The sequence below is a fragment of the Choristoneura fumiferana genome, chromosome Z, assembly GCF_025370935.1.
Source record: "Choristoneura fumiferana chromosome Z, NRCan_CFum_1, whole genome shotgun sequence".
Taxonomy (NCBI): Eukaryota; Metazoa; Arthropoda; class Insecta; order Lepidoptera; family Tortricidae; genus Choristoneura; species Choristoneura fumiferana.
The window spans coordinates 37815044-37832336 of NC_133472.1; the positions used below are offsets into that span (position 1 = coordinate 37815044).

General features: G+C 36.7%; 1 protein-coding gene across 1 annotated transcript in view; it reads left to right on the forward strand.

Annotated features, from left to right (window-relative positions):
- The window catches only part of LOC141428343 (cyclic nucleotide-gated cation channel subunit A-like), a 52052-nt gene that overhangs the window by 6064 nt on the left and 28695 nt on the right, over positions 1–17293 (forward strand). The window contains exon 2 of the mRNA XM_074088341.1: positions 5539–5725. Within this exon, the coding sequence (XP_073944442.1) occupies positions 5539–5725 (187 nt within the window). The remainder of the gene's footprint in view (positions 1–5538; positions 5726–17293) is intronic.

Sequence of the window (17293 nt, forward strand, 5' to 3'; positions counted from 1 at the left end):
TAGCGACGTCTAGTTGTGAAGCGGAGTACGTCAGTCTTGCGGAAGCATTCAAGGAAGGTCTATACCTTCAAAGTCTGCTGACAGAAATGAAGTTACCAGGGTATGCAACTATATCTATTTATACCGATAGTCAATCAGCGATGTTTCTTGCGCAGGATCCCGTCTTTCATGGTAGAAGTAAACATATTGATATTAAGTATCATTTTATTAGGGGTGTTTTAAAAGACAACAATAATATAATGTTGGGACATGTACAGTCACGTCTAAAAATATGTATACAAAAACAAGGTTGCATAAATATGTAGTCATACATTGTATCAAAAATATTTATCTATTACTGACACCAAAAAATTGTACTCATTAAACTTTTTCAGTATTATGTAATCACAAAATGCTTCAGAAAGTTGCATACTTAAATAAATTCCATTTAAATGTATCCACCTCGTAGGCAAAAATAAGTATACATGAATGGGTTCCATATACATATAACCACACCAATTTGGCAAATATTTGTATACGCCGTTTGATTCATAAATATGTAAACACGATTTGATATTTTGATTCGTTTTGAAGAATTACTGTTTTGTTAAGATTACATGTCTGTCTCTTTCGTAACCTGCATGCGGGCAGGGACATACATACTACGAATCCATACTCCATTAGAATAATATTATATACTGGTGACCCGTTCCGGCACAACACGGTTACGGTATACATAGACACCGTGAATCACACTATTTATTTGTGAAAACCGCATCAAAATCCGTTGCGTAGTTTGAAAGATCTAAGCGTACAGACAAAAAAAGCGACTTTGTTTTATACTATGGAGTGATGAATTGAAAGTAACTCTGTCTGTTCCGGTATCACGTCGAAACCGACTGTTTCGACTGTCAGGGGCTGAACATAGGGTACTTAGTTTTTATCTCCAAAAGCACCCTTAAGGGGAGAAAATGGGGGATGAACTGACTGGAGTGAGCTGGATGAAATTTGGTTGGATATATTTAATTTTTTATACACCATCAAGATCACAAATACTTGGAAACGTCCAGAGTGGTCATTAATATCGACTAAGCCAAAGCGATCAAGTTGTTCGGGTCATCCACTGAGGACAGATCTACTGAAGCATCTATAATTTGCAATCTTTAATCATTGTAATTTTAATTATAGAAGACAGCTTCTGAATGACGATGACAGAATGGCGATCTTGCACTTGACAGTATAAGTATATGTAAGTAATTGATTTTAAAATGAAGTTCTTCCATGAAGCCAGTGACTTTCTTTTATAATATATAACCTATCTGAAGTTACAAATACATTCGTACTGCAAACCAAAAACTGGCTACAGTGCGGCTCTACCACTAACAATTAACAATATAATTAAAATAAAACAAAAAAATGCTTAGTGCACCTTTCTGAGAATGACCCTAAACTGAAATACTCTCAATATTTACAAGTCAATTCAATCTAAGGACTGTCAAGTGCGTCATAGAATAATCGTGAGATAGACGTATGCAGTGACAAGTCCGCACTGTTTTCGTGAATTGTCAAATTAGTTAAATATACAACTTACGATTCTATGCCAGTCAGACAAGGTGTTTGTGTTGCAGTCTGGATATATATTTATGAATCAAACGGCGTGTGGTTATATGTTATATGAACCCATTCATGTATTACTTATTTTTGCCTACGAGGTGGATACATTTAAATGGAATTTATTTAAGTATGCAACTTTCTGAAGCATTTTGTGATTACATAATACTGAAACAGTTTAATGAATACAATTTTTTGGTGTCAGTAATAGATACATATTTATGATGAAAAGTGTGTGGCTACATATTTTTCAATTTTTTTTGTGTATACATACTTTTAGACGTGACTGTACCTACGGAATCCATGTTGGCAGATGTATTGACAAAAGCACTGCTAGCATAAAACATAATAGATGTTTGAATGGCTTAGGTCTTAACCTTGCTAATCCATAGTTTTTTTGTCAACGAGTTTGACTTTAATTTGTTCTTGTTGTATATTTAATGTGCTTAAGTGTAGTACTAGGTACAAATTATTTTATTTGTTTATGCTGCGTTGATTAACTTATGAAAAGCAATAAACCTTGCATTTGAGAGGGCGTGTTGAGGTTCATTATCAAACGCAAAGTTTTTGCTGGCTGTTTTTATTAAACAGTAACGTTTTTCATATTGACATGTTACTCTCTAATGTTTGTTGTTCCTTGACATTCGTTTGTGCTGATTATTTGCAAATTAAAAATCTGTTATTTACTTGTGTCTGTTTTGTTAATTATTGTGCAATCGGTCGCTAGTTCTGCTGAGCCAACTCTGCTGATATCCTCAACAAAAATAACTAAACAACAAAAAAAAACGGTGATTTTCTTTCAATAATGATATTTTTTATTCAGTTAAATTTCGAAATAAATATTCGTGGACCATCTAAAAATTAGCGATTCAACGCGATCCAAGTCTTATAAGATCAGTGCTTTTTTTAGATTTAGATTTTAAAATGTTGCTTTTATTTTTTCATTTTAGTAGTTTTCAGTATTTTCACTCGAATGACGTTCAACACCCTTTTAAACTAAGTTTGATCTTGGTATCCTTACAGCGTCACACCGTTGACGTTATCGAAATTCTTATACCGGGTGGGCCTTGTAACAGGAGCAAAAAATTAAAACACAGCTTCTGCTACTCAAATGGAACTACTTTCACGCAACTTTCAAAAATTAAGTAATTTTGTCATTATGTTTATTCCAAACAAATCAAATGGTGTTTTCAATGTACGGCATCCAATAGCCTAAATGACATCGCCTGTCACGTAACAAAATGTCCGATTTCGCAATACATTGCTTTTCTAATTTAACTTTAAAATATAATAAAAATCATAATACAAGTTATTTTCAAAAGTTGTAGAACTTAATTAGCTCAAGATGAAGAGTAGAAGCTGTGGTTTAATTTTTTGCTCCTGTTGCAGGGCCCACCTGTAAATGTACAGTCTTCTGCCAGGCTATGGTTTCCTACATACGCCATCGACTAGTGTTGTGAATTTAAGCTTCGAGGCGTAAACTAAAAGACTCGAGTCGCGACTGCTGAGTCTAGAAGCCTCGAACCTAAAGGCCTCGACCGTATAAGCCTCAAATTAAAAAGCTCGTGTTGCTGCTTACGAGCACAAAAACAACGAGTCTTTAGGCCTCAAGCCTTAAAGCCTCCTAAGCTTTGAAGGTTTAAGTCTATAAAGTTTGGAGCATTAAAAGCCTTAAAAGCTTTTAACAAATCAGATCAATCTATAACCTGCATACAAGTTGGACAAGAAGACGACGCCGGAGAAGGTGTTCGAGCACTTACAGGGAGCCCATCTAGAGCTGTCCATCCTCGCGCTCGAGTCTCAAAGGGCTAACAATATCAGCTCATTCAGACTTCAAGTGCCTGCCAAGCACCAGCAGATGTTTCTGCGCTTCGATTTCTGGCGCGGCTTTTTGTTTTGGGTATCGTCTTGGGTCGTCCCATTCGTTTTTAGTCAAGTTCTTAATTCGTCTCATTTAATTTCGTCATCCATTCTTCATTCGTCACTTTCGGTGGTAGTCTTTGTCGTCTTTGGTCATATTCGTTGTTTGTTTTTTTCTTATTCCTGGCCATTCTGCTATTAGTCTTCATATTTTTTGGTCATGATCGGTGTTAGTATATCTCTTTTTTAGTCTCATTCGTTATTCGTCCTATCGTCTTTGGTCTTATTCTAAGTTTGTGTTTTTCTTATTTGGCCTCTTTAGAAATTGATATAATTCTTTATTGGACACATTCACTATTAACCTAAGCATTATTGTCATTGAGTGGCCAGTAACGTAATAGCGGAGGTTGTATAACTAACGCGGGAATTGAGACGAAAACAGAACAAGACGAATTATGAATGGACCCAAAAACGAAAGTGACTTACTGCTAATGGGACCAACAACGAACGTGTCGAAAAAAAATGTGACGAGTAACGAATGAGACTAAAAAATAAAAATACTAACACCGAACATGTCAAAAGAAGAAGAGACGAACATCGAATGAACCTGAATAAGAACAAGACAAACAAGAACTATGACCCAAGACGACAATGACTAAGAGCGAAAGTGACGAATGAAGAATGGATGACGAAAGCAGAATGAGACGCATTAAGAACTTGACAAAAAACAAATGGGACGACCCAAGGCGATACTTAAATAAATAATAAATATATGTTTGAATTTATATCACCACAAATACCTACACATTAATATACCATTTCCACGTCGTATTATATTAATTTCTATTTTCGTCATTAGTTCGTTTTTAAACTGACGATAATCAGTAACCGTCACTAAAGAAAATGCCAATATTTAATTAATTTAATTTTGCTAATTTGGCAACTATCAATGTCAAAATATTTTTTTAAGAAAAAGACTGCTCATTGCGTGAGCTCTTATCGGTTGACACAGGCCTTTGAGGTTCGGGGAGCTCGAGCTTTCAATAGGCCCGAGTTTTTAAATCTTAAGTTCTCTATTCAGCCCGAGTCTTAAAGACTTACAGCCTTATTCATAAAAAATCCTTAATTGAGGTTTGATCGGTCTGTTACTTAGCAGACTGATTACGCTTGTTAGACGGTTGTCAAGAAGTATGATTCATAAACGCTTGCTAGCAGTCTGCTAGTTGTTGAGCCGCTGATAGACTGATTAGACGCGCTATGTTGGCCACCTTGACAAATCAAAGACAAAAAATGGCCTAATCGATAATTAAAAAAAGTTGACAGCAGTGACAGCAAATTAGCAGAAAAAAAATAAAAAGCGAGAAGTTTGTTTTCCCGCCATTTCCGATCCGCATGTTTATGTTGTGCAAAAAGCCATAATTATGTTAATCATCCTAATATTTTTTTTTCATATTTATTGTTAATTTATTGTTGCTAATTTAGAGGATTTTTAAATACAAATTCCTGAAAATATTTTTTTCCTGGTTTTTTTTTAATCTTTGCGTAACTTCACCCTTCACTAAAATATCTTCGGTATGGTTTTTTGCTCTTGTCAAAGTCAGCTGTTCAAACTTGTGGCGGCCATTTTGTGACTTAGCAGGGAGATAAAGGAGGGTCTACGGTCCGCTAACTTTAGCAGAGCCTTGATCGACTGATTAGCGCTAACAGACGTTTATGAATCATGTTTTTTAGCATCGGGCCTTCAAGGAGCCTTCAAGGAGGCTCTAACTTTTTATGAATAAGGCTGTTACTCTCGAGAGCTCATAAAAAGCTCGAGTCGATAAGGTTCTGAACCGTTTTTAAAACCTTCAACGCTTTAGTCTTCTAAGCTTAAACCTTCACGGTTTGCGAGTCTATAAGATTCGAAAGTCTTCAAGACTAGTCTTCTAACAACACTACCATCGACCGCTTAACCAGTCACGTCGTACACTGCGTTACATTGCTTGAGTAGTATCTAAAGGCCGATGTGACTTTTACGCTGGCCGTATGCTGGAGGTCGGAGACCAAGACCGATAAGGATAACAATAACTAAGCACCAACTTTTTTCAGGTACCGGGATGGCAAAGTTTTTATGCTGACAAAATCCGGGCTAGACGAGAACCCTGGCCCTTCTGGATTAAATACTAAAGACCGGTGCAAGAGTCCGCTTGGTGCTTCTCAACAGAATTCGCTACATCTCGTGCCGACCCAACCAGAGAGTAACGAGATCGAGGATGGCATCGACCCATGTAATGAGGTAAGTCGATTCATTTACAGAAGCATCCATTGTTGGATATAGGCACACACACACACACACACACACACACACACACACACACACACACACACACACACACACACACCACGCCTGTATTCCCAAATGGGGTAGGCAGAGCACACGAAACGTTACCGCTTCGGAGCCACTTTTAGCAATTTTAGGTTTAAAGTTTGTCAAAAACGGTACAATATATAGCACTATATAGCGGATATAGGCACTGTTAGATGTAAACCGTCCGGGAACGTAAGGCAGCCGAAGACACAAATTTAAAATTCGCATCCGCATAAAATCAATGCGGAGGCGGATGACGAACAATTCGGTACTATTTTCACTATTAACCAATGGGAATTTCGTTACGTTTTTGTGATTCGTCGATCGAGCGCTTTCACCTGTGGAAGTGCCGCAAGTAGTACGACAAACTTAAATGGGAGATAGGTGGGCGGTCATCTACCAAATATAAAAATGACTTAAAGTCATACAGTTTTCGAGAAATTTCGATTTTTCTGATTTGTACCCCGCACTGCACTAAGATTTCAAGTTGTGATATTCGGAATTATGTAATTTTTATCCTTTATTTTTGTTGAAAAATTATCTCGAATAGTTGGATGCAAAAATTTCAGAGGACGACAAAGCTATAGGCGGCGGAAATAAAGTGGCCCACACTCGTAAGAAGTATAAATCCGGCACTGCCTGCATCAATCGATAGACATCAATCAATGGCATCGATCAACAGTCGGATGATTAGTACAGTAACATCCTGAAAAATATTGGTCTAAATCGCAGAGATTCACAACAAATAGTGTCCTTATTCTCGCTCGAAAATTGATTTTGGCTTCATATTACCTTGTAGTTGAGCTAATTGCCATTTGAACCAAACTAATAAAGTTTACACGAGATTTAATTACCTTAATCCACGCTTAAATAAATGTGATTTACTCCCGCTTGCCGGTGTACCAGACTAAGACGAGACTTTTATCCCACGGAAGATATTGATTTTTCTGTGAATGCAACATAAATAACTACGTACTGGTTGCGCCTTATTGCCGTGTGCAAGGAGGTGGACAACCCTAGCTAAAACCCCTGATGCCAGGCAGTCATGGCATAAATACAATTTGTCATTCATCATTTAAAATATTGCTCCACTCGTCTTTGTCATAATAAAACTCTCTTAAATAAATAAATTCCTCACACAAGTTCAGACAAGTGCGTGAAGTGTATAACCGCCGACGTGTATTTGCCATTACTACCATATCAAACCCGTGGCTAGTAAGGAGGTAGGCGGCTAATTTGGGTAAGCCCACCCTTCCTTGGCTATCTCGGCACGGGCCGGGCGAATATTCGAGCGTTTTGACCGCGCAAAACGTCCCACGTTTATATAGCACCACGGTAAGACAAGTCACAAGAATTTTAATCACGCTAAATTCAACACCGGTATTGTATTAAATTTTCATAAAAAAAACAACCCTGGGCATTACCTCTTTTAATAACACCTGCGAAAAAAAAACGCTGTAAAACGCTGAATATTCACCCGGCCGCACCACGTACAATAACAAAAATATTAGTTGTCAACTAATACCAGAACTATAGTAGACTGTACAACAAGAGCATAAAACGAGCCATTTTACCCGAGTGCATAAAGCATAAAGTAGAATCTTCGTCTAAGAGCAAGGTAATCAGGTGTCAACAGTCACAAACAAAAAGGTTTCTATATATTTTTGTACTTAATACAACTAAAAAACTGTACTCGTATGAACGTCTCGGGTAATATGGCTCGTTTTATGCTCTTGTTATTAGTTATTTTTCGATACGACTACAAAAAATATATATTTCTGTGACAAAATCATGTATCTCTGTTCGAATACCATCGTATGCGACAATATCGAAACTGGCACTAACAGATTCACATGTTTTTAGGGTTCCGTACAAAAAAAACGGAACCCTTATAGAATCGCTCGTGTGTTTGTCTGTCTGTCCGTCCGTCTGTTACCACAGCCAATATGCTCCAAATCTACTGGATCAAGATCAAATCAGATGAAATTTAGTAGGATGGTGTAATCCTATGACCCAAATACAGATGTGCAAAGTAATAAATATTTTTTTATAAATAAGGGTTATTTTCGGGGGACACATTACGAATTAAGATTGGTTCTTTGGAATCTTTTTTTTTTAATTATTCCAAACTTTTACTTTTACGGTCATCCCGTAAAACCTAAATTGAAAAAACAAACTGAAATATAGATGCACAGAAAAACCAGAAAAATAAGACCAACAACAACAGTGACCAGCAGTGGTGTAGCGGTATAGCACGCGGTACGGAATACCGAGGACCTGGGTTCGATTCCCAGTGCTGGTCTTATTTTTCTGGTTTTTCTGTGCTCTATATTTTAGCTTGTATTTTCAATACACATTACGAAATTTAAAAAAAAGTTTTGCAAACCTACAACCAAACGAAAGGGCTGGATATGAGTATCTAAAATATATTTTTGTTATTAAGTATTTTAAAATAAATAGTTTCGATTTTATTCATAAAAGAAGACGAAAATTGACCATTCCCCCCTGATCTCCGAAACTAATGAGCCTAAAATTTTGAAAAAATCTACAATATTATAGTTCATTGCTTGTAGATTACAGGAAAACCTATAAGAATTTAAGCAATTGAAAATAAAGTGGTAAACTCAATATACCTAATACTCGTACGTTCACTTACGGAAAATAGTTCAATAAAACACCACTGGATAGCGCTAGTAGTAGTTAACACGCGTCTTACTCTGAGGATTTCAAATGTGATATTTTGTATTAATTTAAAAAGCACTGTGAAATATTTATAAAAAAATAGAGGAAGACATTTGACTTTGGTTTTGTACGGAACCCTCTCCACGTGAGTTCAAGTCGCACTTGGCCGGTTTTTTTTATTAATCCGGGCACGGGCAGCAAGATTCAGCAGGTGATCGGATAGTTTGACTAACAACCTTGTTAATATGTATTTATTTTTCTGTGTTTTGATTGTGGTTGACTAAATATGCAGGTTTATATTACTTAGTAGAATATTAGTTTTACAGTTCTTTACCAAAAAGGTAACAAAAAGTTCGTAACACAACTGTTCTCGAACTAAATGTTAATTTTTTAAACGAAAACCTTTTTTTAAACAAATGCTAATAATATGATTGTGATGGAGGGACGTTCACCCTTGTTGACATGCCACAGGTCGTGCGGCGAGCGTCCCCACAGGCCTGCTATTATTGTCAAGTAATACTGTACCACTACCATGAGCTTACAGTGACCGTACTCGATAACGACGGCATAAATAATTTGTAGAGGCGCTGTACACTTCCCCATACAAATAGTTTACGCCGTCGCTATCGAGTACGGTCACTGTAAACTCATGGTAGTGGTACTGAACCCTTGCGTAAAATACAAAGGTACAGTGAGAAAAGCCAATGACATCAACATACATTTAACGAGAATAACCTAAAAAAATACTTCATACCTTTATTTTTATTTGTATCATTGTATCTTTCAAATGTTGATATTGAAGTTTAGTCTACTTACAAATGTCGCATTGATATTTATTAGTTTATTAGTTTTATTAGTTTAATTTTAATTTTATGTACAGTCCGATGAAATTGAGAAAGTAAACTTTGCAAATTGGCAACTAGAGAGCTTGGAAAGTTATTTGCCAAAATTTCACGTGAACGTACAAAGAAACACGAAACAATAATATAAATAAAAAGCTAAATAAAAAAAAAGCTACACAGTACCCACCAATTTTAAAATAGTGTGAAAGATGGTAAGTTAAGGGAACCAAATAAATACACTACGTACTTAAAAAATAACGCAACTACAAATTCGTAAAAAATCACCATCCGCCACCACCAGTTTTAAAACTGAAATAGAAAAATTTCAAGTCAACTTAGAAAAAAAGGTAACCAGTCCGACTTCCAACGCTAATTTAGCTAACACGTTGAAATTACAAACATGGCTATAGATCGAGAGACGCGAAAACATCATCAAGTTAATGCATTAACTTTTAAAGGGGCAATTACACGTATTGCGTTCGGCGGCGGTAGGGCAATCAGTATTTACAACGGGAGCCGCGCTGGACACACGTGACTGACACCGGGAAGTCGGGCGTCGCATTCACGCCGCACAGTGGTGTGGAAAATCGATAGTGGTTCAAAGTACAAAAATTGCTTCAAAGTGAAAAAAAAAGTTGCCAGAAAAATATTTCTCTCTCTTTACATTTACCTTCGAAAAACACGGACAAAATATTCGGGCTGAAAGAATTAAAGAGCTTTAAGTCATAGGCGTAGCTCAACTTATAACCTATGATCAGATCTGCGATGTAGACAATTGGGTAGTGTCCTGGGTAAAAGAAAAAAATATTTTCAGTACGAACAAGCGATATATTCTGATAATCAAAGTGATGCTTTAATCAGAAATTTTAGGACACTAGGTTTACTCACTTTGTTCTATTTATGCTGCGTATTACTCGTGTCTCATTATTATACAGTTAATGTCGTAATGAAAACTACATATTGCTAGAATGTCATTATTTATGACGGTTAAGTTATAAAATAAATATGTAATATAATACAATAAAGTATTCATTTGCAAAAATTCATTTAAGAATTATATGACATCCCCATCATTGGGATTGTTTTTTATTTATACAAAATAAAAAATACGTATTTGAATTATAAATATAATTGGAAATACAATAATTGTATATGTACAGTCGTGTTAAAATAAGTATCTATCCGAACCACTCAAAAATATGATACTACAGCCTTATTGCGTCGGAATAAGTCTGTGTTACTTATTTTTGAAACTTTTAATAAGTTCATATTTTTACACTTGACTACTCAACGATTAAGATAAAGACTATTTAACTGCATTTCGATGCTTAGCGCACCACTGTGCGATCTATTGTTTCGATGCCTGCCTTGAGCACGCGCACCGTGTCTATTAAATTCGGGCCCAGCACTCATTCTCCTTTCGGCTGTGATAACAATTGCTACTTCAACTTCGGTCTCGTATCCGTAATAAATCGTCTAATTAATTTGCTGCAGTGACAGTTCCTCAATTAATTGAAACTTCGTGTCCCCCGAAGTGCGTTATCTGAATTCTTTTAACTAAAGTTCGTGTAAACGGGATATCGTGACAGTCAGACAATTATTTGATACCGATCTTTACTTTGTCGGCCAAAGTAACGATTCTATTCATGAACGTGGTGTAGTGAACATGACCGGGTGATGGAATAGAATATTCCGCGCCGCCGCAGCCAAAGGCGCCCGTGTCGGGGTACTATGAACATGAGTCCTGTGTTCACGGTTCAAAAAATACGCCTAGGGAATAGTATGGGACCGGTAAGTACGCTTGGCTAATGACATTATGTCATGTTAATTTATGAAACTCGTTAATATCAATTATTAGCTATTTTTAAAAGTAATATAATTTTAGTTAATAAGTTGGTTAAAACATTTATTTGAGCACAAATATCTGTTAATAAGGTTTATTAAACGATTTTTTGTACATCGCACACGCAGAATCAAATAACTACTGCACAAAGAATCAGCGAGTCAAATTCACGCACTGAGGAATCCGTACTACATTAGAAAAATATGTCAGTACCTTTTTTACAGCATTATTTGCAAATTAGTAATTCAACAACGATTCATGTGATCATCCTGGAACGTGCCTTATAAGCCTAAATGTCTATTTCTCAAAAAGTTGTCCATTTTCAGTTGTCCACTTATAAAAAAAAACCTAACGCTATTTCAACACAAAAATAAGTATTATTGTGTTTAAACATACACAAAACCTTGTGGTAAAGGTGATAAAAAGTCAGATAATCTTTGTTGTTGGATTCAATAGAAAGTTTCAATGTAATTACAAAATTACGATTTATTCCTCACAAAATTTCGTGATGTTTTCCTGACGTTAAGAAATATTGGATGATTTATGCAGTTTATGTTTTATGATCTCGTCCTTAGTATTAAAAATTTCTTGAGTAAACTGATTTCTTGATTTCTTGTTGATTTGGTAGTTTCATGTTCAAAATTGATTTCTTGTAAATTTCATGACGGGACACTTTTTCGAGAAATACTCATTATACGGATTTTTAGCTTCCATGTTCGAGAAAAAAAGATTTCTTCTTAGCAACTCTAGTAGGTAGGTACTTAAGAAATAAATAATTTCGAGTCATTATTTATATTTTCATTTCATTATGTTTGCAAAATAAAACATTTTATTTCCTTGTTCAGATTCAGTAAATTTTTGAAGAGACGAGATAATATTCCCGACGTACGCCTAATCGACAAATAATAAATAATAATTGGCCGTAATAACGTGTCGCACAGTTATAGTTGTCTTGCACAAGCGGTTGCAGAGAAGAAGATAATTGGTTTTAGGTCCTTTATCAACGTTTCAATTGTATTGATAATATTGATACCTTCCATCACTTAATCAGCTTACATTTTTCCAATTGAGTTACGAATTATTACTGTTACGAGCCGTAGGCTTCGTTGGATAGATAATAGCCAATAACGTTAAACTAATTTTGTTAAACAAAAATTTTATAACAAAAAAATGAACCGACTACAAAAAAAGTCATGAAGATATTTTTCTACCAGTCTGAAGTCCGCCTCAGCACGAGCCAGCAGGAGTGGACCTATAGTCGTCTATCTCACCTCCATTATTTATACTCCAATCACTCGTGCTGGCTCGTGCTGAGGCACCGACTTCGGACTGGTAGAAAATTATTTTCATGGTTTTTTGTAGTCGGTTCAATTTTTTGTTATAAATTTTTATTCACGCTTTTAATGTCAACTGCTCGTCACCTTTTAAGAAAAATTGCTTATTCCGATGCAGAGATGCTCATTATTGAGGAGTCCTGTTGCTTCATCACACTTTCCATTTCACCATATGCATACGATGACCCGTGAAGTACGTTATTGACTAGTCGCTCCGTTGGTCAAATGTGTTCTTCATCATTAGTTCCACTTCACCAAATGATGATTTTCAAGAGCAAATGCACGAGTTACTACTAAATATATCGAAATTACCATAGGTGTCCCTACAATATTTGAAGAATTCCTTCGATTTCCTTAGGATCCCAATCGTCAGATCCTGATTTGGTGCTTATAAATGGGACCTAATTGAAAGCATTCCTAGACGAACGAAAAAAAAACGGAGTTCTGACGTAACAAAAAAAATACAACCGAATTGATAACCTCCTTTTTTAACCCCCAACGCAAAAAGAGGGGTGTTATAAGTTTGACCGCTATGTGTGTCTGTCTGTGGCACCGTAGCTCTTAAACAGGTGGACCGATTTGAATGCGGTTTTTTTATTTGAAAGCAGGTTTTCTAGCGATGGTTCTTAGCCATGTTTTATCAAAATCGGTACAGCCGTTTTTGAGGTATTGAACTTTGAAGTGACAAAGTCGCGGGTTGTCCAACATTTATGTCCTCTTCGTATGTCTTATAGTTACAGACTTTCCCACACTGACCGATCAAAATGGGCCACCCTGTATACCCCCCAGTGTATCGGTCCACAAAGTTCGAGAAAAGTCCAGCTAGGAAGTCATACCTACGTCTCGAATGGTCAGTAATATTCCGTTAGTGTTGTGTAGTTCCTATCGTTCTCGTTCGTGTACTTTCTCTCTCGCACAGTTTCTGGAATATTCCAGAGACAGGAGTATCTAGCTGACTCTTTCACAAGAATGCTATCTCTCACACGCCTTCTAGAATATTCCGGACATAGGATCATCTGTCTCTCTCTCTCACACATATAGACTATCCTTGTCACACACCTTCTAGAATGCTCCAGAGACAGGTGGACTGTAACTTGGCCTGAATCTGCCTGAAAACATGTTTCAGTCTGCTGAAAAAGGTGCTAACTTGGATTAATTTCAGATTTTCCGTTGTGTCTGGCCTTCCTCCGGAACGGCCTGAAAACACATTTCAGCCTGCTGAAAACGACTAAGTGGTACTAATTTTAGGAAAAAGAGTCTATGAGTCCTCTTTGGCCCATCTCCGTAACATTACAAATACCCCGGCTAATAATAATATAGCTACACCTACTAACTAGATGGCAAATGCTTGATGCTCCATTCCTGCTAGAATGGGCCGTGGGAAATGGGAATATTGTTTACGTTTAGCCAGTTACTACAATATAAGCAGCATAATTATATAGTCAACAACGAAACGCGAAAAGCGCTTAAAATCCGAAGGAAAACGTCTTTGTTTGGAAACCTTTTATTATAATTAGCTAAGTAAAGCAATCTTCATGTCAATTAAGCTAATTCTTAAGGATTACTTTACGTGCTGGCAGAAGTAGTAGCAAAATCGATAAAATATTTCCCTTAGATAGCCTCGAGTGAAGGGGCGGGAAGAGGGCCACTAATTGTGACGTTTAATAGACTGCGCAAATGAAATGTTCGTGCTCCGCGTTTAAAGAGCCGCCGCACACTGGGCCACTGGTGGATTATCGCCACAAGTGGGTCAGACCATTGGAGCATTTTTCACGAATCCAAAAATATCTACTCAAACTAAAATTGACAAATTTGTCAATCCTAAAAATAAGGTTGTCCCGAGTAGAAACACGTAAGTAATGATTGAAACTACATGGTTTTGTAAAACGACAAAACATGGACAGAATTTAAGTTTATTTAATACTTAGATTTAAAGAAACAAAATGTACGAAGCTAACTTTAGTGTTGACTGAAAAAAATATCAATAATTTATCAAATCGGTCAACGTTCAGACATCACCTTAGACAGGTCGCCACGCTTTAGGTTCTTCAAAAAGATCTCGAGCTGCCCGCGACAATTTTATAAGTCTTAGTTTGTAATTATAGAATTAGATCGTGAATTTCAAAATATCTTTATTAAATTTAGGCTATGCAAGCACTTATGATTGTCAAAAAATCGACCACTGGTTTGGAAAAACATCTGTTGAGAAGAATCCGGCAAGAAACTCAACGAGGTATATATTTTTATTTGAACAGATTTCGCTATTGGAAGTAAGCGATCGCCTGTTTTATAATACGCCTTCGATATTAATGTATTCTTGACAATACTTTTAAATTTTGTATCTGCTTCATCAGTTTATTTTTTTGAATTTTATGGTAAAAACGTATGCAATTGCCCACGAACGGCTTTTTGGTTTTATTTTAGCCAGTCTGTAAGTTGGAATTTTAAGCTTTCCTGTGTTTTTAGTAGCCGTAGGCTTATCGACGTTTGTGGGAAAATCAAATATATTTTTCATAACACATCTAGATATTTCAAATACATAAAACGACGGCAGGGTTAGGATACCTGTCTCATTAAAAAAAGATCCTAAAGATACTCGCGTCTTCAAATTAAATATTAATTAGATTTATTTACGTAAAATCAAGATCAAATGATAGAAAAATTAACCTAAACTTATAATATAACCTACAAACTAAGACCTAAACTACTTACAACCTAAAAACCACCATTCCGCGTCGCACCCGGCTCAAAGGTGCCCATAATGCCAGCCGCATGTCCCCGCTGTATGGCCAGCGCCACCTGCTGAACCAGGTACGACCCGGAGCGGGGGTCGCAACCCCTGTCCCGTAGCAATAAAATATAGATAAAAAAAAAACTCAATACCTGCAGCAGATCCCCATAAAATATAAGGCCGCCCAAAATCATGCTGTTATAGTAAGCAAAATACACCAACCGTGCCTTGGCCTCATCGGTTAGCAGCCGTATTTTACTAATTGCAATCTACACGCGTAAGTTGTGACGTGAGGTACCCCACTGTAGTTTAGAATCGAGCTTTATACCCAAAACAAATTTTACAAATTAAATTCTTCGACCATTTAAGTTGATATTGGAAACCAAATTTGAATGAGATTAATTTATCAACGAGAATTTAATACATTTGGTTTTCTTAGTATATAGGTAGTGACAAATGATTAACAGCAAACCATGCGGATATAATGGACAGGCTTTCATTGAGTTCAATGAAATCCGTGTCTTTTCTACTAAACTTACAACCTGAATCTGGTCAAAATCACTGTAAAGTATGTTAGTAGAAGAATGTAAAAAGTTCCGTTCTGCGGAGACGATCCTGGCCAAACTACCAGGATGTTCCAGAATATTGTATTGTCACCAGATTTACATAAGTATGCCAAATTGAAGTCAATCCAGTAGTCACAATACAATACAATACAATACAATAACTCTTTATTGCACACCAATACAGTAAACAGTACAGAGAAAACAAGTATATACATAGAGATTTTCAAGGTAAGCAATAGGCGGCCTTATCGCTTCAGAGCGATCTCTTCCAGGCAACCTTTACAATGGACAGAAATAAGGAATACATTTTAGCAGGTGGTGCAATTTACAGTAGATTATAGCTGTATCAAGAATACATAAAACTAACACATACAATACACATACACAACAAATCTAAACAGATAGATAGGTAGATAGATACCATAACAACACATAAATAAGCTAACTATAACATTTATACGCAAGATGACAGGTAGTGCTCCCTAAGCATAGACCTAAAGATAGGCAAGGACTTTGCGCGCCTCAAGTCTATCGGTAGGGAGTTCCACAACCGAGTGGCCTGGACAGTGTAAGAATAAACATAGAATTTAGAGTTTGAAAGTGGGACAGTAAGGAGGAAGTTCTGAGAGCAACGAACAGAAGTAACATAGCTAAATCGCTCTTTGAGGTAGCAAGGAGTTGCAGGGTTAAAGAGAATGCCGTAGAGAAGATGGAGAATGTGAGAGTTTCGGCGAAAGCGGATGGGGAGCCACCTGAGCTGTGATCGGAAATTAGAAACATGATCATATTTACGTAGGCCAAATATGAACCGAATGCACAGATTTTGAATTCGCTCAAGTTTATTCAAGTGCTCTTCTAAAAGATCGGGATAACAAATGTCAGCATAATCGAAAATAGGGTGCAGTAAAGTCTGTGCAAGCGCAACCTTGGTAGCAAATGGAAGGAAATTCTGAAGGCGTCTTAGGGATCCCATCGCAGCAAACACCTTCCTGCTAATCTCACATACATATGGAGTCCATGACAGAGTGCGGTCCAAGATAACACCCAGATTTTTTACCTGATCGGCAAATGGTATCAGAACTCCGTCGAAAAATACAGATGGCAAAGATACAAAGTCAACCCTTGGGATAAGTTTCGAGCTGCCAACAATAATGACTTGGGTCTTTGTCGGGTTAACCTTTAGGCCATATCGTTGGCTCCACCTTAAAATCTTTGTCAAATCCAGGTTAATGGATTCGATAACCGACGGAAGGTCAGCAAGCATGCCTTGGGAATAAATTTGTAGGTCATCAGCATAAAGGTGATACGAAGAATGAAGATTATGAGAAATAGAATCTATGAAGATAGAGAAAAGTAATGGAGATAACACTCCACCTTGAGGTACACCAGCGAGCGTGTTGCACCATGAAGATCGTGAATCATCCACCTTTATTCTTTGCCGACGACCCACTAAATAACTACGAAACCATTCAATAACCGCAGGAGATATGTTAAGAGA